General features: G+C 32.1%; 1 protein-coding gene across 1 annotated transcript in view; it reads right to left on the bottom strand.

The window, feature by feature from the left end:
- LOC111415411 (nuclear pore complex protein Nup88) overlaps positions 1-22620 on the bottom strand; it is a 65854-nt gene that overhangs the window by 6910 nt on the left and 36324 nt on the right. The window contains exons 4-5 of the mRNA XM_071201030.1: positions 10001-10170; positions 76-198 (exon numbers count right to left, since the gene is read on the bottom strand). Of these exons, the coding sequence (XP_071057131.1) occupies positions 76-198; positions 10001-10170 (293 nt within the window). The remainder of the gene's footprint in view (positions 1-75; positions 199-10000; positions 10171-22620) is intronic.

The raw sequence follows: 22620 nt of genomic DNA, 5'->3' as shown, positions 1-22620 counted from the left end.
CTTTTTACCCGAAACATATCGTGTTTGGTATCAAATTAAAGCATTTTCGATTCTTATTAAGATTCCTTAACTCACCTTAACACATTATTCGAGGTTAAAATCAAAACGTGATTATCATGATGACTCCCGATATGAAACTTGACTTGGCATATCTCAACGTTTCCATTAAAAGCTAAGGATTCCAATAACGCGTGACTCCTGCAAAAAAAGAAAGGAAAGTTTTCTTTGTATAAATCACGAAAACTTAAAATTAACTAGTAGACAATTTGCATAGAAGGTACGTGTGTATGTATTTAGCCCTTAACGACTTTTGAAGTTTCATCCGGCGACGCGGAATTTTGCAATAAATACATCCTCCGCCGTACGGGGGCCCCCTACTCGCGGCGAGAACGAAGGGGGCAAGAAGGGAAGGCAAATTGCGAACAACTTTAATTTAATGTGCAATATATATCCTATTTAGAGGTGGGCCGCCGTGACATAATGGCTCTGAGGAGACACTTTATAATGGAAGTTTGAAAATTCGGGGGACAGGTGTTGCCAACATCGCGTTAGAAAAGAAATTAAGCGCCGCCGGTCCGACCTAGACCGGGTTAAGAGCTCTTCGTTGTATTTCGATTTAGACAAGAAGAAGAGTCAAAACTCAAAGGGGCGAAGACAACAAAACGAGGAGGACTTTTAACGACTTAAAATTAAAACTTTTTTAATTTAATAAAATTATTTCTTTTTTTTTCTTTAATAAATAAATAAATAAATAAATGGGAATCAATTCGTTTTATTTAAGTAAGTGTTAAGGAGGGAGAATTCGCTGGAGTAGTATATTTTCGCTCCCTCCGCGCCAAAGGCATAGATTAATTAATGAATAAATAATCAAGTGCGGGTTTTGGATGCTGGAATTGGGCGAATTCGGTTTGGGGGGTGGATTTTGGGGGGATGGGTCTGATCATAAGATATAGGCCCCAAAACCAACCGCCGCGCCGAAATAAGGCCATATTTTAGCCGTTCTATTATGTATCGGGCGAACCGCAACCTGGACGATACAACGTTGTATTGGTTTCGGGGGGAAACGTGGTCTAAAAATGCTTGAAATTTTTAATCCCGCTGTAATTTCCGAATGAGAGAACATTAAATTTTTGACTAATGTCCGTTTCTTCTTCGTGTACGGGGTTAAAATTTGTGCGGCGTCGGTTTCCGGCGAAGATAAATCGCCCTTTCAACGAAAAAGAGAAGGGAAATTCACACGTATAAAAATTATCTAAGCGGCTATATTGGACCCCACCTTTCCTCGTTTCCTCATGTTCCCCCACAAAAATAAAATTAAAAAAAAAGGAGTCACGTAACTTTCTAACCCTTTCCATTCATTCTCCTAACTTCATTTCAAATCGTAAATTTAAAATTATCGTTTCACTAATTTTTTTTCTCCTTTCTTAAAGGGGGGTGAAATATACGAATTACGTTTTGCACCTTTGGATTTTTTTCACCCTCAAGGGTTATTTTTTCCCCCGTTGGGGTGGAGTTGCAATTAGTTTTTCTTTTCATTAAGACTCGCGTATTTCGTTATAGTTTATATTGTTTTTTTTTTGAGTAGGAAGAAACCGTTTTCAAGTTTTGCTGCAATTGCGTTTGTTACACTCCATAAAGTGCGAGTTAAATAAATTCGGGGGTCACCCCTTTTTGTTAATTTTTCGTTGGCGAAACCGCGCGGGTATTAATAAATTTTTCGTTGAGCTCCGAAAAAAAATTTCTTACCAAATAAAAAAAAAATCTAATAAAAGTGTTTTAACAAGTAGGAAAAAAATCATATTATCTGTGTTTTTAATGGTAATGATATGATATATATGTTAAATTAAAGCTAAAAGGTTCTAATTTATGATAAGATATAAAAACTATATGATAGTATTAATAAAATTACGAGAAAAATATTATTAAAGAAGAAACTGTCAAATTTGTAAATATAAACATATTTTTAAAAAAATCATATCATTTCTATTTTTAATGGTAATGATATGATATGTATGTTAAATTTGAGGTTGAAGATTCTAGTTTATGATATGATATAAAAACTATATGATAGTATTAATAAAATTTCGAGAAAAAAAATATTAAAGAAAAAACTGTCAAATTTGTAAATATAAACAAACATATTTTTAGAAAAATCATATCATTTGTATTTTTAATGGTAATGATATGATATATATGTTAAATTTGAGGTTAAAGATTCTAGTTTATGATATGATATAAAAAATATATGATAGTATTAATAAAATTTCGAGAAAAAAAATATTAAAGAAGAAACTGTCAAATTTGTAAATATAAACATACATATTTAAAAAAAATCATATAATTTGTATTTCTAATGGTAATGATATGATATATATGTTAAATTTGAGGTTGAAGATTCTAATTTATGATATGATATAAAAACTATATGATAGTATTAATAAAATTTCGAGAAAAAAAATATTAAAAAAGAAACTGTCAAATTTGTAAATATAAACTAATATATTTAAAAAAAAATCATATCATTTGTATTTTTAATGGTAATGATATGATATATATGTTAAATTTGAGGTTGAAGATTCTAGTTTATGATATGATATAAAACCTATATGATAGTATTAATAAAATTTCGAGAAAAAAAATATTAAAGAAGAAACTGTCAAATTTGTAAATATAAACAAACATATTTAAAAAAAATCATATCATTTGTATTTTTAATGATAATGATATGATATGTATGTTAAATTTGAGGTTGATGATTCTGGTTTATGATATGATATAAAAAATATATGATAGTATTAACAAAATTTCGAGAAAAAGAATATTAAAGAAGAAACTGTCAAATTTGTAAATATAAACAAACATATTTAAAAAAAATCATATCATTTGTATTTTTAATGGTAATGATATGATATATATGTTAAATTTGAGGTTGAAGATTCTAGTTTATGATATGATATAAAAAATATATGATAGTATTAATAAAATTTCGAGAAAAAAAATATTAAAGAAGAAACTGTCAAATTTGTAAATATAAACAAACATATTTTTAAAAAAATCATATCATTTGTATTTTTAATGGTAATGATATGATATATATGTTAAATTTGAGGTTGAAGATTCTAGTTTATGATATGATATAAAAACTATGTGATAGTATTAATAAAATTTCGAGAAAAAAAATATTAAAGAAGAAACTGTCAAATTTGTAAATATAAACAAACATATTTAAAAAAAATCATATCATTTGTATTTTTAATGGTAATGATATGATATGTATGTTAAATTTGAGGTTGAAGATTCTAGTTTATGATATGATATAAAAAATATATGATAGTATTAATAAAATTTCGAGAAAAAAAAGATTAAAGAAGAAACTGTCAAATTTTCAAATATAAACTAACATATTTTTAAAAAAATTATATCATTTGTATTTTTAATGGTAATGATATGATATATATGTTAAATGGAAGCTTAAAGATTCTAATTTATGATATAATATAAAAACTATGTGATAATATTAATAAAATTTCCAGAAAAAGATTATTGAAGAAGAAATTGTCAAATTTTCAAATCAAAGATAATACGAAATTTTCAAAAAATCATATTATCTGTATTTTTAATAGTAATGATATAACATATATGTTAAATGGAAGCTTAAAGATTCTAGTTTATGATATAATATAAAAACTATATGATAATATTAATAAAATTTCCAGAAAAAGATTATTAAAGAATTGTTAAATTTTCAAACCATAGATAATACAAAATTTTAAAAAAATCATATCATCTGTATTTCTAAAGGTAATGATATGATATATATGTTAAATGGAAGCTTAAAGATTCCAGTTTATGATATAATATAAAAACTATGTGATAATATTAATAAAATTTTCAGAAAAAGATTATTAAAGAAGAAATTGTCAAATTTTCAAATCAAAGATAATACGAAATTTTCAAAAAATCATATCATCCGTATTTTTAATAGTAATGATATGATATATATGTTAAATGGCAGCTTAAAAATTCTAGTTTATGATATGATATAAAAACTATATGATAATATTAATAAAATTTTCAGAAAAAGATTATTAAAGAAGAAATTGTCAAATTTTCAAATCAAAGATAATATAAAATTTTCGAAAAATCATATCATCTGTATTTTTAATGGTAATGATATGATATATATGTTAAATTGAAGCATAAAGATTCTAGTTTATGATACGATATAAAAATTATATGATAGTATTAATAAAATATCCCAAGTTTTTACGAAGAACTTTTTAGATACTATTTTACGCACTTTTTTACATTTTATTAATTAACCTTTTAGAAAGATCTAGGCCGAATTCAGCGGAGTATCGATTCAAAGAGTTTTTTTAGTTATAAAGCTGTTCTTTTTTTAACATAAATGGATAGAAAATTAAAAATCCTTTAAAATGAACCCAAACTCGACCTATTTATCTTCAATCGTTATCGAGATATTTTAATTTTTAACAAAAAAAATTGCGGTTATTTGACATTTGACAGATTATAACCTAACTTTTTTTATTTTTTAACTCAAACATACCGTATTTAGTATCAAATTAAAGCATTTTTGATTCTTATTAAGACCATTTCAATATTTATCAAAAAATCGTTACATTTAATTTTGACATTTAACACTTTATAACCTAACTTTTTTATTTTTTACTCCAAATGTATCATGTTTGGTATCAAATTAAAGCATTTTTGATTCTTATTAAGACCATTTCAATATTTATCAAAAAATCGTTATATTTAATTTTGACATTTAACAGTTTCCAACCTAACTTTTTTATTTTTCAACCCAAATATATCGTGTTTGGTATCAAATTAAAGCAATTTTGATTCTTATTAAGACCATTTCAATATTTATCAAAAAATCGTTACATTTAATTTTGACATTTAACACTTTATAACTTAACTTTTTTATTTTTTGCCCCAAACACATCGTGTTTGACATCAAACAATCTTCTCAACAACCAAATAAAAAAAAATCCAATAAAAGTGTTTTAACAAGTAGGAAAAGAATAAAAAAGGGGGGATGGTTCGGTTTTTCAGAAAAAGTACAAAACGGCATCGAGGGGGAGAGGGAGGGCGAAGTGCAAATAGGTAGAGAGAAATTAAAACCCGCTATCGATGCGAATAACCCTATCCAAACGCAATAATTCAGGACCGCGGGTCCGAAAAAGGGAAAAACTAGAGAAGAAGGGAAAATACGTGCTCAGCGCTGGCCCGCGCAGATAAAAACCACGAACGACGGCACGCGCCCCATCTACCCCACATACAAACGACTTTCTCGATATTAGTCTTATTACAAAAAAAACTAAAACAAAAAAAATTAATTCTGTAATTATAGAAACTCCATCTATCGGAATCTATTAGATTAAAATTAAGTAATTTAACCCAAACTAAATTTTTGTCTTAACTCTACAAAATCTAAATAGTAGTGACTAAATAAAGATTATTTAGTGAGTTTATACGTCATCTACAAGCTCAGAGCCGAGGCGAGTCATTGCCTCGGCAAGACTTAAAATATAACAAATAAAAATTGTTTTATCTAGAAGCCGAGGCAGCTGTGCTGCCGAGGCAGGGGTTCTAGATTTAATGAATTATAAATAAAGACGAATTTTTTAACAGCTGAGGTTGATCTGCAGTGTTCACTACTTAATTATACAGGGTTTTCCAAAAGTACCACCTTTGAAATTTAAGAAAATGTGTTTTTTTCTGTCTAGAATGAGAATCCATTGACAGAAAAAGCCACTTGATAACATATTAATCCAGTATAAATAGCTTTATTTATTATTTTTAAGTATTTAGCCACTGCCTCAGCAGCTGCGCTGCCTCGGGCTCTAAATATCACATCCGAATTTCATTCGAATATAGCTACAGGGTTTTGAAACTGTGGATGTATTGACTAAGACATTGATTTTTAGGTTATTCAAAGCTCATGGAAATTGGATTAGAATTAAAATTTTTTAGAAAATGAATAATATTTGGTTAATACTCTGGGAGGGTTTGTGGTTTTGAAAATCGTCGGTCGTAGTCGACGCTGGGCATAAAACAAATGAATATTCATTCTAAATGTATCCGCAATTAAGTACACACAGGTCCTAATGCGAAATTATGGCGGAAGAGGGCGAAGCGCGCGGCTTTAAGATTTGCCCCGAATTTGCATAAAAAACCTATAAAATTATTGTTGGATTAAGGGGGAGGCGCGCGCGCGTTCGCGTCCCGTGTAGTTTTGGCACAAACTCGCGGGGGGGCCCCAACCCCATCCCTTCGTTCGCCCTTACGTAGGCGGACGCCCTTTCCGCGTGTGTTTTCGTTACTACGTAGAGATTAAAACCAGTTTGGGATTAAAATCGTGAAACATTTAAAAAAGTTATTCGCCGATTATTATTATTATTTACGGCGAATTAATAAAGTAAAACGTATTATAGGTGGCAATAATAATTTCGACTTTTTAGAAATGGCTAGAAGAGTAAATTCTAATGTTTGTGGTAAAAGCAAGAACTTCAAGTTTGAGTGGACTTCTTTAATCCCGATAATTGCAGTTTTGAACGTTTACGGGTTACGAACTTGGGTCATATTCCGCGCGAATTATTTGATAAACATGGCCCGTTTGTATTTTTGGGACGAAGGGGGGTAGCTTCGTTAATACCCCCCTTTTCGGGGATTAACAAGTTGGCGAGGCGATTCCTTTAATTTCTCGCCTTAAACGCTACTCCCGCAACAAACTAAGACTGGAAACCAAAAAAAAATAAACTCTTAAAAGGACCATTTTAAAAAATCGTGTTATTCGTCATTCAAATTGCGTTAAAAATATTAATCAAAATGTTTACTTTCTTCTTTTCTTTATTACCCCCTTTAAAAAAAGTAACCGGCTAAAGCATAAGGTTGTGTATATAAGTTTGTACCGAAACTGCAATTAGGTGCGACGCCGTTTTCCTTCCTACTTTCGGGCATAAATTACAAAATATTTCTATACGACCGACGTCGCCTCCAACGAACGAACGAGCAACTTTTAAATAATGTCCTTTTCTGCCCTCCGACCGGTAAGAGTAGCAGCAGCAGCTCAGCTTAGAGTCTCCTCCGTCGCCCACTAATGTATACCCCTTTAAAACTTGGCTAATATCACACAACCAACCCCAACCCACCCCTTTAACTTCTAAAGAGGGTCCAGTTACTCCTTCGTATACATCAAAAGCATAAGATAATAAATCGAAGAGATTGTACAAATCAGTGTGGGTTATAAAAATTTGTTCAAAAATATTTAGCTTTATATATTATCTTTAAACCGAGACAACTATGCTGTTGAGGTAACTGCTCAACATTTAAAAAAAACAACAGATAAAGAATAAATAAAGAATAAACAACAAAAAACAATAAATAAAGGTTATATTACAACTGTTGATATGTCGTTAGCTCATCGAAGCAGCTATACAGGGGTTAGTATTCAAAAATATTAGGTATATTATACAGCGTGTTCATAAAACACTGTATATGTTGACGTTTTTCAAATGGCTTTTTCGTAAGTTTTTTAAAGGCAGTATCAAAGATATTAGATACGCTATACAGTGTGTTCATAAAGCTTAGTTACTTTTGATGTTTTTCAAATAGCTTTTTCATAAGTTTTTTAAATGGAACATCTTGTATATTGTGTGCTGGTTGAATTGCCCATCAAGTTTCCTTTAATTAATGATAAGTATGTCATATATCATCTAACTTTAGTAGTTTAGTATTATATTTTTTGTTATTCCTTTTATTATTTGATTAATATTTTATAATGTAAAATAATTTTGCTGCCATATACCAGATTTTAATGCGACTTGGTACTTTATGAGATTTAAAAAGTTCTGCCATATAATTTACAACTTTAGAGAAAATAAGATGTACAAATAGTACAATGACTTATAAAGAGTTAAGCAAAAACGTAATGATTAGAAAAATTCTACGTGCACCATTGGATTCCACGTGATAAAATCTATTAGAATCCGTTTTTACTTTTTTACTAAGTTTCCGGATAACCGAGATACAGGGGTGTCTGAAAATCGTAAATTTCAAACACTCCCTGTATATCAAAAACGAAGAGGGCTATGAAAATTTGGTTTGCGCCATTGTAAGTTTTACAAAAAAGTAGCTCAGGTTTGCGAAAGCCGCAACTTTCTATCTTTCATAATAACTGAGATACCCTGCAAACTCATTGAAATTTGGACACCCTGTACATGTTAAAAGATTATTTATTTTTTAAATTGTATTTTAATATAATATTACTGATTTACAAATGTCAGACAAACAAAAAAGAAAAAACAAAGAAAGGCTCTTTCTTTCAAGAAATTCTGTCACTTTTTTAAGTACAATAATGACTTTTTATTACACATTTTTCTTTAAATTCTAAATATCAGGAAAACTATTAAAGTTCGACATATGGTATACTTATCGTTAATTAAAGGGCACTTGATGAGCAATTCAATTAGCACACAATATACAGGGTGTTCCATTTAAAAAACTTAAGAAAAAGCTATTTGAAAAATATCAAAAGTAACTAAACCTTATAAACACCCTGGACAGTTTTGTCTAATATCTTTGAATATTATCATTTATCTACTGGCTTTGACTATTATCTGACGTAGTTTCAAAGCAAATATGTCGTTTTTACATCGTTTTTAAAAAGATCTTGTAATGGGCACATTTTGGAAGAACAATTGAATATCTCAGGAAGTATGAACGTTGTGAAATAGTAACATATACGGTTGTATAAACAAATTTAGTTGTATTCATAATATGATAAAATATACAGGGGGTTCCATTTAAATAAATTGACGTACCTTCCGTTACGCTTAAATGGAACACCTGTATAAGTGAAAATAATTTTGCGTAATAAAAAGTGATGTGACAACCAACTTTTGTATAAAAAATTTTTTTCTTTCTCAAACGGTTTAGCAGCTATTGTCCGCCAGGATACTAATAACTCACCCTGTATATAAAGGTTGTCATTTTATTGTTGGTTATTTAGAAGCCGAGGCAATTTTTGGCTCAAGACTTAAACAATAATATACAGAGTGTTCACGTAGGTCGTGGTATAATTTTAAACGATTAATGGCTAAGATATGAACTTTTATGTTAAGAAATTTTTAAACATTTTTTTAAATATTTTCAATATGATTTGTCTCAGAAAGATAAAATTTGGTAAATAGTGCAATTTTATCATGAAAAATCGTTAAATACGCAATCACGGGATTAATGCTATACAGGGTGTTCATAAAGGTTAAATACTTAAAATTTTTTATTATGTCATAAATCCTTCAATCTTACAACATGATTCTAAAAGCCTATTTCATTTTAAAATTATTTTCACTCTTAGAAATTTTTGTTTAGACGCATCGTTTTCGAGTTATTCACAAAAAGATCGATTATGAAATGTTTTCATTAATCGTAGGTGTCCATGAAAATAAATCGTAAATAAAAAAGCACGACTCGTCATCATTTTACCTATAGCATTTGTAATTAAAATTATGCCACGACTTATAGAAACACCCTGTATATTTACTGTTGATTATCTAGAAGCCGAGACAGCTGCGCTGCTGAGGCAGTGGCTCACAACATAGAAAACAGCAAAAAAGGTTATACAGGGTGTTTTAAAACAACGTTTAAATATTTATAGAGATTGTATCGCTTACAAGATACAGGATGGTCACATATTTTGGGATTCTACGTTTTTTTCTTTAAATTATAACTATTACAGATTTGATACTTGGCAAATCGATACAGTAGGGAACTGTCTCTTTTTGAGAGTAGATGATATAAATAATGATATAAATTATATCATTACAAAACGTTATTTTCCATTACGTTGCTTGAAATGATAAAAAAAAGCGGTAACCATGAGTAACTATGGAAACCAATTATTTTAAACAATTTCTTAAGAGTCAAAAGTTAAATGCCTTAATCAATAATAACAAAAAAAAACATTATTTACCTGCAGTAGATTAATTCTTTATTATTTTCAAAAAGTCCATAAGGCGCAGATCTTGACGGTAACTCAATTATTAATACCCCAGTTGAAGCGACAGCAACGACCAAAGTGTTGGATTCATTGACGACTAACGAGGTTGGACTGAAAAGCGGTGGGCTCGTGGTAACCAAACTCTAAAAGCAAAAATCAATCATTATTTTTGGTTGTAACAAATAACGTAGAATTATTATAGGTAGAAAAAGAAATAAGAAGTTTTATTTGTGAGTTATAAGTAGGGAGGTTCGTTCTTAAGGCGCGCTTCGACCCCCATCCCACAGAAGCAATTTTTTAAGATTTACAACCTTCGGAAAAACCGCGGCTAATGCCCTGCGGCCCCCGTGGGGCGGAGGCGACGTGAAGGCCAAAACCATTTTCCGGTTTCCTCGTTCTTTTTTTTAATCCGCGTTATTGCCTAATTTAAATCGTTCGCCGCAACCCCCAACGTATAAATTATCGATATTATTTTAACGTCTAAGACAAAAAGGAATCGTTAAAAAGAAATGAATTTAATTTTTTATTAAAACAATAAAGTTGATTTTTAATCAACAAAATTACTTTCACATTTGTAGTTGTAACGATAGAGTAATTTACTTTATAAGACCTGATATACGTGACGCGGTCATTAGTGTAGGTAATAATAGTAGTTGTTCGGGGGCGAATTCAACCACCTGTTAGGGTTGATTAGGGCATTATCGACTATCGCGACTCATCGGACGTGGTCGGGGGGATGGGGGCGGCGAGCACGCGACAGCCGCGCCCCTTAAACCGGGGGCGGCGAAAAAGCCGGTGACACCGCACGTCAACCGATAGGCACATTATGGAAATTAATATTCCACATTCCCAGTTGATTATAACACCGCCCCCCTCGGCCCCGAATCCCCCCCCATCTATGAAAAACAACAAAACTAGAACGCAAACGAACGCCTAATAAGCTCTAATGGAAAACAGGGATTAATATTAATGGACCGGGGGACAGATTCGTATTTTCTCCTTTCCTCTTTTAACCTCGGAAAGAACGTAAACGTTACATTCACGGAGTGGTATTAAAAATTTGATATTTGCGATAAATTTCGTGTTCGGGGAAATTCGTTCAAAACGTTACGGCGCTTGTAAATTAGATTAAACCCTTGTTTTTGCGATTTTATTTTTTTTTTTCTATCGTCCGTTTAAACGGAGGGGCGTCAATAAACAACTGTATTTTCACAGTTGATGTGTTATCTAGAAACCGAGGCAGCTCAAGACTTAAAAAATTACGTATAAAGATATATTTCTAGTATCAATATGTCATTTAGAAGCCGAGGCAGCTATGCTGCCGAGGCAGTGGTTCGATTTTTTATAAAATAACAACGATTTTATTCTCAATATCATTGTGTTATATAGAAGCCGAGGCAGTGGCTCCAAACACAAAAAAACAACAAATAATGGTTATATTTTCAGTAATAATATATCATCTAGAAGCCCTGCCTCGGCTTCTTAAAATAATAAAGATTATATTCTCAATATCATTATGTTATATAAAAACCGAGGCAGCTGTGCTGCTGAGGCAGTGGCTCCAAACATAAAAAACAACAAAAATAATGGTTATATTTTCAGTGATAATGTATTATCTAGAAGCCGAGGCAGCACAGCTGCCGAGGTAGTGGCTCCAAACATAAAAAACAACAAATAACCGTTATATTTTCAGTAATAATATATTATCTAGAAGCCGAGGCAGTGGCTTAAAGCATAAAAATCAACAAATAAAGGGTACATTTTTAAATAAAATAATAAATAAATAATAAATAAATTTATTGCCATAATAAGAAACAAAAAATACAAATTAAAGAAAATGTATACATTTAACTTAATACATAAATACAGGCAAAAGGGTCGATTTATCGCGTAAGCGATATCTTCCAAACAACCCAATCAATCAGCAGTATACTAAGTTATATAGAAAAACAATAAATGAACGGCAAGCTGCTATGCTAAACTTATGGTCACCAAAAACGGTGCATAATGATAGTTGCTGGAATAAAAGAAGAAGAGAAGAGAAGAAAAGTAGAAGAAGAGAAGAGAAGAAAAGTAGAAGAAGAGAAGAAAAGGGAGAAGAAAAAGTTTTCAGGAAGATACTTGAAGAGCCAATAAATGACGTTTTAGGTGGTTTTTAAATGTTACAAGGTGAGGAATATTACGGATCTCAGTAGGCAGACTATTCTATTTTTAGTAATAATAGTTCATCCAAAAGCCGAGGCAGCACAGCTGCCGAGGTAGTGGATCCAAACATAAAAAATAACAACTAACCGTTATATTAAAAACCGAGGCAACTATGCTGCCGAGGCAATAGCTCGAATTTTTATAAAATAATAAAGATTATATTCTCAATATCATTGTGTTATATAAAAACCGAGGCAGCTGTGCTGCTGAGGCAGTGGCTCCATACATAAAAAACAACAAAAATAATGGTTATATTTCCAGTGATAATGTATTATCTAGAAGCCGAGGCAGCACAGCTGCCGAGGTAGTGGCTCCAAACATAAAAAACAACAAATAACCGTTATATTTTCAGTAATAATATATCATCTACAAGCCGAGGCAGCACAGCTGCCGAGGCAGTGGCTTAAGACATAAAAATCAACAAATAAAAGTGACATTTTTAGTATCAATAGCTCATCTAGAAGCCGAGGCAACTTATCTGCCGAAGTAGTGTCTTAAGACACAAAAATCAACAAATAAAGGGTACATTTTTAGTATTAATAGTTCATTTAAAAGCCGAGGCAGCTCAGCTGCCGAGGTAGTGGCTCCAAACATAAAAAATAACAAATAACCGTTATATTAAAAATCGAGGCAACTGTGCTCCCGAGGCAATAGCTCGAATTTTTATAAAATAATAAAGATTATATTCTCAATATAATCATGTTACATAAAAACCGAGGCAGCTGTGCTGCCGAGGCAGTGGCTCCAAATATAAAAAACAACAAATAATGGTTATATTTTCAGTAATAATGTATTATCTAGAAGCCGAGGTAGCACAGCTGCCGAGGTAGTGGCTCTAAACATAAAAAACAACAAATAACCGTTATTTTTTCAGTAATAATATATCATCTACAAGCCGAGGCAGCACAGCTGCCGAGGCAGTGACTTAAGACATAAAAATCAACAAATAAAAGTGACATTTTTAGTATCAATAGCTCATTTAGAAGCCGAGGCAACTTATCTGCCGAAGTAATGTCTTAAGACACAAAAATCAACAAATAAAGGGTACATTTTTAGTATTAATAGTTCATCCAAAAGCCGAGGCAGCTCAACTGCCGAGGTAGTGGCTCCAAACATAAAAAACAACAAATAACCGTTATTTTTTCAGTAATAATATATCATCTACAAGCCGAGGCAGCACAGCTGCCGAGGCAGTGGCTTAAGACATAAAAATCAACAAATAAAAGTGACATTTTTAGTATCAATAGCTCATCTAGAAGCCGAGGCAACTTATCTGCCGAAGTAGTGTCTTAAGACACAAAAATCAACAAATAAAGGGTATATTTTTAGTATTAATAGTTCATCCAAAAGCCGAGGCAGCTCAGCTTTGTTTAACAAGTACAGAGAATAAGAATTTTTATTCAAAAATTATACTGCCAGAAAAGTTATTGTTATTTTAATCCGTAAAGAATACGTTACAAGGCGCCTTTTACCGACTATAGTAAAACGGACTCCATAATCGTCTTTCTCATGCCAAAAAACCTCCGTATACCAAATTTGAGTAAAATCGGTTGAAATACACGTGTAATATTAATTACAAATTTAACCTGAACACCCTGTATCTTCAAAACAAAGCGTTTGTCGAGCTATGTTTATATGAAGTTTTTGTGCTAATTTTAAAAGATGTATCGACTGTTATAGTTCTGCTAAAAAAACCTGAAACACTCTGTATATCTTGAGCCACTGCCTCAGCAGCACAGCTGCTTCGGCTTTTAGATGACATATTATTAGTAGAAATACAACTTTTATACAGCCTGATTCAGAGTAAGCGCCTTATTCTTTTTTAGCCACACTATGGGTACTACTTTCAAAATATTTGGCAGTAATATGTTTTAGGACACTCTCTACACGATGGTGATATCATATTTTCAATTGGACGAATTATTTCAAAACTTTGTCAACTTTTTTTTTTTAAATGGAATGCCAAAATTTTTTTTTATTATTGAGATCTTAAAAGCATTCTTTTTACAACAGTATTTTGTTTTTCTTAAAAATTCATTTCTTTCCCCATCCAAAAGGAACCTAATATTTTAATCTATACTCTGTTTTTAAACCAGGAGGAGTATTTTAAATTTGTCACCAGATTGACCTTGCACGTGCTTGGTTGAATGCGAGGAAGGTTCACACACAGGCAATTTTGAATTTGAAGGTTAGGTAATTGATAATTCGACAGTTTCGTGTCATTATTGTATATTTTGTGTTCTTAAACCCTTTTTTATTATATTTTGAAATAAATACACTCATAACTTCAATGTTAATTTGTATGTTTAGTATTGACGATAACAAACGAAAATAAATACAATAATAAGTAAATAAATAAATAATAATTATTAATTTAAATTTACCGCCAAAATATCTAGTGATATTTTCTGGTGATTTTTTCCAGTGTAAATCTGACTTTCGCGTTTACTCCTCCTGGTTTAAAAACAGAATATAGTTCTAGTGCAAGTGTTAGTTCTAGTTTTAATTGTTATTCAGCGTTAAGGTGTATATTTTTAAGTTTCGGGTTTAGCCCTGTGTCTTCGGACGCTGAATGTTAGGTAAGGTTAGTTTTGTTTACAAACATTAATTATACCATGAAGTATTCTTTGGAAATTTGTAATGGCAATTATAGCGTGAAGTTTTCTTTTGTAATGTCAATTATAGCGTGAAGGAATGTGAGGTAAGGTTAGTTTTGTTTACAAACATTAATTATACCTTGAAGTTTTTTTGGCAATTAGTAATGGCAATTATAGCGTGAAGTTTTGTTTTGTAATGTCAATTATAGCGTGAAGGAATGTTCGGTAAGGTTAGTTTTGTTTACAAACATTAATTATACCATGAAGTATTCTTTGGCAATTTGTAATGGCAATTATAGCGTGAAGTTTTCTTTTGTAATATCAATTATAGCGTGAAGGAATGTGAGGTAAGGTTAGTTTTGTTTACAAACATTAATTATACCATGAAGTATTCTTTGGCAATTTGTAATGGCAATTATAGCGTGAAGTTTTCTTTTGTAATGTCAATTATAGCGTGAAGGAATGTTCGGTAAGGTTAGTTTTGTTTACAAACATTAATTATACCATGAAGTATTCTTTGGCAATTAGTAATGGCAATTATAGCGTGAAGTTTTCTTTTGTAATGTCAATTATAGCGTGAAGGAATGTTCGGTAAGGTTAGTTTTGTTTACAAACATTCATTATACCTTGAAGTTTTTTTGGCAATTTGTAATGGCAATTATAGCGTGAAGTTTTCTTTTGTAATGTCAATTATAGCGTGAAGGAATGTTCGGTAAGGTTAGTTTTGTTTACAAACATTAATTATACCATGAAGTATTCTTTGGCAATTTGTAATGGCAATTATAGCGTGAAGTTTTCTTTTGTAATGTCAATTATAGCGTGAAGGAATGTTCGGTAAGGTTAGTTTTGTTTACAAACATTCATTATACCTTGAAGTTTTTTTGGCAATTTGTAATGGCAATTATAGCGTGAAGTTTTCTTTTGTAATGTCAATTATAGCGTGAAGGAATGTTCGGTAAGGTTAGTTTTGTTTACAAACATTAATTATACCATGAAGTATTCTTTGGCAATTTGTAATGGCAATTATAGCGTGAAGTTTTCTTTTGTAATGTCAATTATAGCGTGAAGGAATGTTCGGTAAGGTTAGTTTTGTTTACAAACATTAATTATACCACGAAGTATTCTTTGGCAATTTGTAATGGCAATTATAGCGTGAAGTTTTCTTTTGTAATGTCAATTATAGCGTGAAGGAATGTTCGGTAAGGTTAGTTTTGTTTACAAACATTAATTATACCTTGAAGTTTTTTTTGGCAATTAGTAATGGCAATTATAGCGTGAAGTTTTCTTTTGTAATGTCAATTATAGCGTGAAGGAATGTTAGGTAAGGTTAGTTTTGTTTACAAACATTAATTATACCTTGAAGTTTTCTTTGGCAATTATACTCTGTTTTTAAACCAGGAGGAGTATTTTAAATTTGTCACCAGATTGACCTTGCACGTGATTGGTTGAATGCGAGGAAGGTTCACACACAGGCAATTTTGAATTTTGAATTTGAAGGTTAGGTTATTGACAATTCGACAGTTTCGTGTCATTATTGTAAATTTTGTGTTCTTAAACCCTTCTTTATTATATTTTGAAATAAATACACTCATAACTTCAATGTTAATTTGTATGTTTAGTGTTGACGATAACAAACGAAAATAAATACAATAATAAGTAAATAAATAAACAATAACAATTATTAATTTAAATTTACCGCCAAAATATCTAGTGATATTTTCTGGTGATTTTTCCTAGTGTAAATCTGACTTTCGCGTTTACTCCTCCTGGTTTAAAAACAGAGTATAGTAGCGCATGAATGTTTTACACTCGTTGTTATTTTTGTCAAAATAAATAAATAAGTAGATATTTATTACAAAATAACGTTTAATTGTTTCTTTTGTGTCTAGCGCTACTAGATTAAAATGTGTGCTTTTTGATGGGGAAAGAAATGAATTTTTAAGAAAAACAAAATACTATCGTATAAAGAATGTTTTTAGGACCTCAATAATAAAAAAAAAATTTTGGCATTCCATTTAAAAAAAAAAGTTGACAGTTGCCATTTTGAAATAATTCTTCCAATTGAAAATGTGGCATCACCATCGTGTAGAGAATGACCCAAAACATATTACTGCCAAAATATTTTGAAAGTAGTACCCATAGTGTGGCTAAAAAAAAATAAGGCGCTTACTCTGAATCAGGCTGCATATTATTATTTAAATCTTGAACTACTACCTCGGCAGCTAAGCTGCCTCGGTTTCTAGATCACATATCGATACTCAGTTTAATATTTATTCATTGTTTTTATGTCTTAAGCCACTGCCTCAGCAGCACAGCTGCTTCGGCCTCTAGATGATGTATTATCAGTAGAAATACAACTTTTATATATTATTGGTTAAATCTAGAGCTACTACCTCGGCAGCTGCCTCGGCTTTTAGATGACATATCGATACTGGATTAAACCTTTATTATTTCTTATATTTTGAGCCACTGCCTCAGCAGCATAGCTGCTTCGGCCTCTAGATGATGTATAATCAGTAGAAATACAACTTTTATATATTATTGGTTAAATTTAGAGCTACTACGTCGGCAGCTGAGCTGCCTCGGCTTCTTATGACACATTTAATAAATAACAACTTTTATTCATTATTTTTTATGTCTTAAGCCACTGCCTCAGCAGCACAGCTGCTGAGGCTTTTAGATAACATATCGATACTGGATTAAACCTTTATTATTTTTTATATTTTGAGCCACTGCCTCAGCAGCACAGCTGCTTCGGCCTCTAGATGATGTATAATCAGTAGAAATACAACTTTTATATATTATTGGTTAAATTTAGAGCTACTACCTCGGCAGCTGAGCTGCCTCGGCTTCTTATGGCACATTTAATAAATAACAACCTTTATTCATTATTTTTTATGTCTCAAGCCACTGCCTCAGCAGCACAGCTGCTGAGGCTTTTAGACGACATATTATTAGTAGAAATAAAACTTTCATATATTATTATTTAAGTCTTGAGCTATTACCTCGGCAGCTGAGCTGCCTCGGCTTCTAGATGACATATTATCAGTAGAAATACAACTTTTATATATTATTGGTTAAATCTAAAACTACTACCTCGGCAGCTGAGCTGCCTCGGCTTTTAGATGACATATCGATACTGGATTAAACCTTTATTCTTTTTTATATCTTGAGCCACTGCCTCAGCAGCACAGCTGCTTCGGCCTCTAGATGATGTATAATCAGTAGAAATAAAACTTTTATATTTGGTTAAATTTAGAGCTACTACCTCGGCAGCTGAGCTGCCTCGGCTTCTTATGACACATTTAATAAATAACAACCTTTATTCATTATTTTTTATGTCTCGAGCCACTGCCTCAGCAGCACAGCTGCTGAGGCTTTTAGACGACATATTATTAGTAGAAATAAAACTTTCATATATTATTATTTAAGTCTTGAGCTACTACCTGAGCAGCTGAGCTAGTCTGAGCTAGTCTGAGCTGAGCTGCCTCGGCTTCTAGATGACATATTATCAGTAGAAATACAACTTTTATATATTATTGGTTAAATCTAGAGCTACTACCTCAGCAGCTGAGCTGCCTCGGCTTTTAGATGACATATCGATACTGGATTAAACCTTTATTGTTTTTTATATCTTGAGCCACTGCCTCAGCAGCACAGCTGCTTCGGCCTCTAGATGATGTATAATCAGTAGAAATAAAACTTTTATATTATAACAACCTTTATTCATTATTTTTTATGTCTCGAGCCACTGCCTCAGCAGCACAGCTGCTGAGGCTTTTAAACGACATATTATTAGTAGAAATAAAACTTTCATTTATTATTATTTAAGTCTTGAGCTATTACCTCGGCAGCTGAGCTGCCTCGGCTTCTAGATGACATATTATCAGTAGAAATACAACTTTTATATATTATTGTTTAAATCTTGAGCTGCCTCGGTTTGTTATCTACAAGCCACATAGCCACTACATATCGATTTGTCGAATTTAACCTTTATGCAACTGCCTCGGCAGCATAGCTGCCTCGGTTTCAAAATGTCATAAACAGTGATAATATAACCTATATATAATTTTTTAGTTTTAAATTATTGCCTCAGTATCGCAGTATTAAAGTGTGTATGACTGTAGAAAGAGATATCGGCTGTAGATTCGACGAAATTAATTCAAAACGGCGTACGTAAATTCGATTAAACCCTTGTTTTTGCGATTTTTAATTTTTTTCTCTCGCCCGTTTAAACAGAGGGGCGTCGATTGTCGGGGGTGCAATTTTTAAAGGGTTGACTGGACCGATCCGGTCGACGGGCCGGCTGACGTTTAAAAACCGCCTGTTTGCACCCATCAATTGCAGATGGCACGATCAGCGACAAATAAATGTCACGCATTCGATTTTTACACCGGCCCGGCCCGGCACGGCGACGAAATGTCATCCAAAATGTCACACATTCAATATGGATAATGGAGCCGAACGCAAAAAAAAAATTCTAAAATAATAATTTTTCTTTTTCGGGTTCTTAAAACACAACAATTCCTGTCGCTTATTAATCTCGAGCGCTTTTCGTCATAAAAAATTAAAAACCTCCCCCTCCCCCCCCATCGCCTCGCAATTCCGTGGGGAAAAAAGGAAAACTGGACGGCGCGGCGCGGCGTGGCGGTGGAGGTGAGTTTTTAAAAGAGGGGTGGCGTTTCTGAATATATTAATTGAACAAGTTCACCTTTTCTCCTTCCTTTGGACCGGTGAGCGAGGAGACAGAAAAGGTTTTTATTGTTAATCTTGGAAATTATTAACCCCGGCCCTCTTTTTCCACCACCCCCCGTGGGAGGACTTTACCGCCCCCCGACTCTGGGGAGGCTTAAAGCGACGGCGAAAATAAGTCCCAATGAATTAGTCAACAACTTTTGTGAAGTCGGCAGGTTCGGAACGTTTTGTTTTCCTCTTTATTTTTTAGTCGGAAACATAACGGGGGTGGGTGTGAGAGAAAGAAAGGGGCTGCTTTTAATGAAAATATTTTTTAGTTTTAATTCGTCGATGTTTTACGTAAGGAAGTAAATCACGCAGCTCTAACAAAACGGAAACCGAGACGCGGAGGGGGAAAGGAAATTTTTCATCCCCGTAACCGGAATTGATATAAACGCGTATGGGAAACGCGCAATTTTTATTTATTCGCACACCCCGTACTCGGCAACCAGGGAAATATAAAAAAATGTCGATACTCAAGATTTCTTCCTCGGGTCGAGCATATTTCTGAATTACCCGACAAAAATTTTATTAATGTTACCCATTTTTTGTTATGTTTGCTTAAAAAATATTTTATTAAAATTTAAAGGCTGAGGCAATGGCTCAAGACTTAAAAACAATATATATAGGTATATATATATCATCTAGACACCGAGGACAACCCCGAGGTAGTAGCACAAGATTTAAACAATAATATATAAAAGTTGTATTTTTACTGATATGTCACCAAGAAGCCGAAGCAGCTGTGCTGCTGAGGCAGTAGCTCAAGATATAAAAAAACAATAAATTTAGGTTAAATTCTGTATCTATATGTCATCTATAAGCTGAGGCAGCTTATCTGCCGAGGTAGTAGCTCAAGATTTAAATAATAATATATAAAAGTTGTATTTCTACTAATGATAGGTCATCTAAAAGCCGAAGCAGCTGTGCTGCTGAGGCAGTGGCTCAAGATATAAAAAAACAATGATTGTAGGTTAAATTCTGTATCTATATGTTATTTAGAAGCCGAGGCAGCTCAGCTGCCGAGGTAGTAGCTCAAATTTTAAATAATAATATATAAAAGTTGTATTTCTACTGATGTCATTTAGAAGCCGAAGCAGCTGTGCTGCTGAGGCAGTAGCGCAAGATATAAAAAACAATGAATATAGGTTAAATTTTGTATCTATATGTCATCTATAAGCTGAGGCAGCTTATCTGCCGAGGTAGTAGCTCAAGATTTAACCAATAATATATAAAAGTTGTATTTCTACTAATGATATGTCACCAACAAGCCGAAGCAGCTGCGCTGCTGACGCAGTGGCTCAAGATATAAAAAAAACAATGAATGTAGGTTAAATTCTGTATCTATATGTTATTTAGAAGCCGAGGCAGCTCAGCTGCCGAGGTAGTAGCTCAAATTTTAAATAATAATATATAAAAGTTGTATTTCTACTGATGTCATTTAGAAGCCGAAGCAGCTGTGCTGCTGAGGCAGTAGCTCAAGATATAAAAAAACAATGAATATAGGTTAAACTTTGTATTTATATGTCATCTATAAGCTGAGGCAGCTTATCTGCCGAGGTAGTAGCTCAAGATTTAAATAATAAATATCAATATATAAAAGTTGTATTTTTACTAATGATATGTCATCTAAAAGCCGAAGCAGCTGTGCTGCTGAGGCAGTGGCTCAAGATATATAAAAAAATAATGGTTAAATTCAGTATCGATATATTATCTAAAAGCCGAGGCAGCTCAGCTGCCGAGGTAGTAGCTTAAGTTTTAAATAATAATATACAGGGTGAGTTTTTTTCCATGTTTAGTATAGAGATCTTGAAAACTAGCGGAGATAGAGAGACGATTAAATAGGGAAAGAATTGCAGTTTCATGGACTCAATTTAATGAGCTTTTTGTTTTTTGGATAAAATGCATGGCTAACTAGATATCTCGAAAAAACTGTTTTTTGTTATATCATTAGATACCTATGGCTCCGATATTATTGATTTAAAAAAAAATGTGTAAAGGAAAAATGTTTAGGGTATTGCATGTTTAATAAAACAGTCATTTAACCAGTTATTTAAGCAATAATTTTTCAGTTATGACACAAACTTATAATTTTTTTAATAGAAACCATAGGTGGCCATGACTTTATAAAAGAGGCCTTTTCTCAACGATTCTAATGATATAGCACTTGACATGGATATTTTTATTAATAAATAAATTATAGCCATTTATTCTTTTAATTTGCAAACTGTTCAGGTAGTATATTTTATAACATATTATATATACAGTGTGCTCGTAAAGTAACGGATATAGGCGATAAAATCATAAAAAAACGGTTTATGGAAAAATCCCTGAAACGGGTCTAAAGATTTAAATTTTTTGGTGTAGTTTTTAATTTTTTTCCGCCATTTTTAAACGAGTTATGACATCATTGATATTTTTTTCTGAATATAGTACAGTCAACAATAATATTGGTTAGATAAGAAAATTTTCGAGAAAAATTACTTTAAATTTTAATTACTTCAAATTTGTATAAATAATAAAAATAGCAGTAGCCATGAGTAACTATGGTAACCAATTATTTTAAACAATTCCAATTTTTGTGAACCGTTGATTTACTAATGTCAAAATTAAAGCAATACTCCTTACAGTAACATGAGGATTTTCTTGCCCTGTCACAACCATGATTTGTTGAACTTCCCCTGAAACATTTAGTAGGCCAGGCTTCGAGAAATGTTTCGAGAGATGGCCATGCTTTTTAAATTTAGTCACAGCTAGGTTCACCATACTTTGGTTAATGAGTAAATCATTTTTTGAATTGAGTTGTTTAGTTACTCATGGCTACTGCTATTTTATCATGTCAACAAATCTGAAGTAGTTAAACTTTGAAGTAATTTTTCTCGAAAATTTTCTTATGTAACCAATATTAATATTGACTGTACTAGATTCAGAAAAAAATCCTCTTTCATATTCCGTAATAAAAATAGGGGATTGCCAATTGAAAAAAATTCCGATGACGTCATAACTCGGTTAAAAATGGCGGAAGAAATTTAAAATCTACACCAAACAATTGCAAAA

This window comes from Onthophagus taurus, unplaced genomic scaffold (genome assembly GCF_036711975.1).
Source record: "Onthophagus taurus isolate NC unplaced genomic scaffold, IU_Otau_3.0 ScKx7SY_16, whole genome shotgun sequence".
NCBI classification, from domain to species: domain Eukaryota; kingdom Metazoa; phylum Arthropoda; class Insecta; order Coleoptera; family Scarabaeidae; genus Onthophagus; species Onthophagus taurus.
Note: the sequence above shows the minus strand (reverse complement) of the source record. Positions and strands in the feature narration are given on the sequence as shown.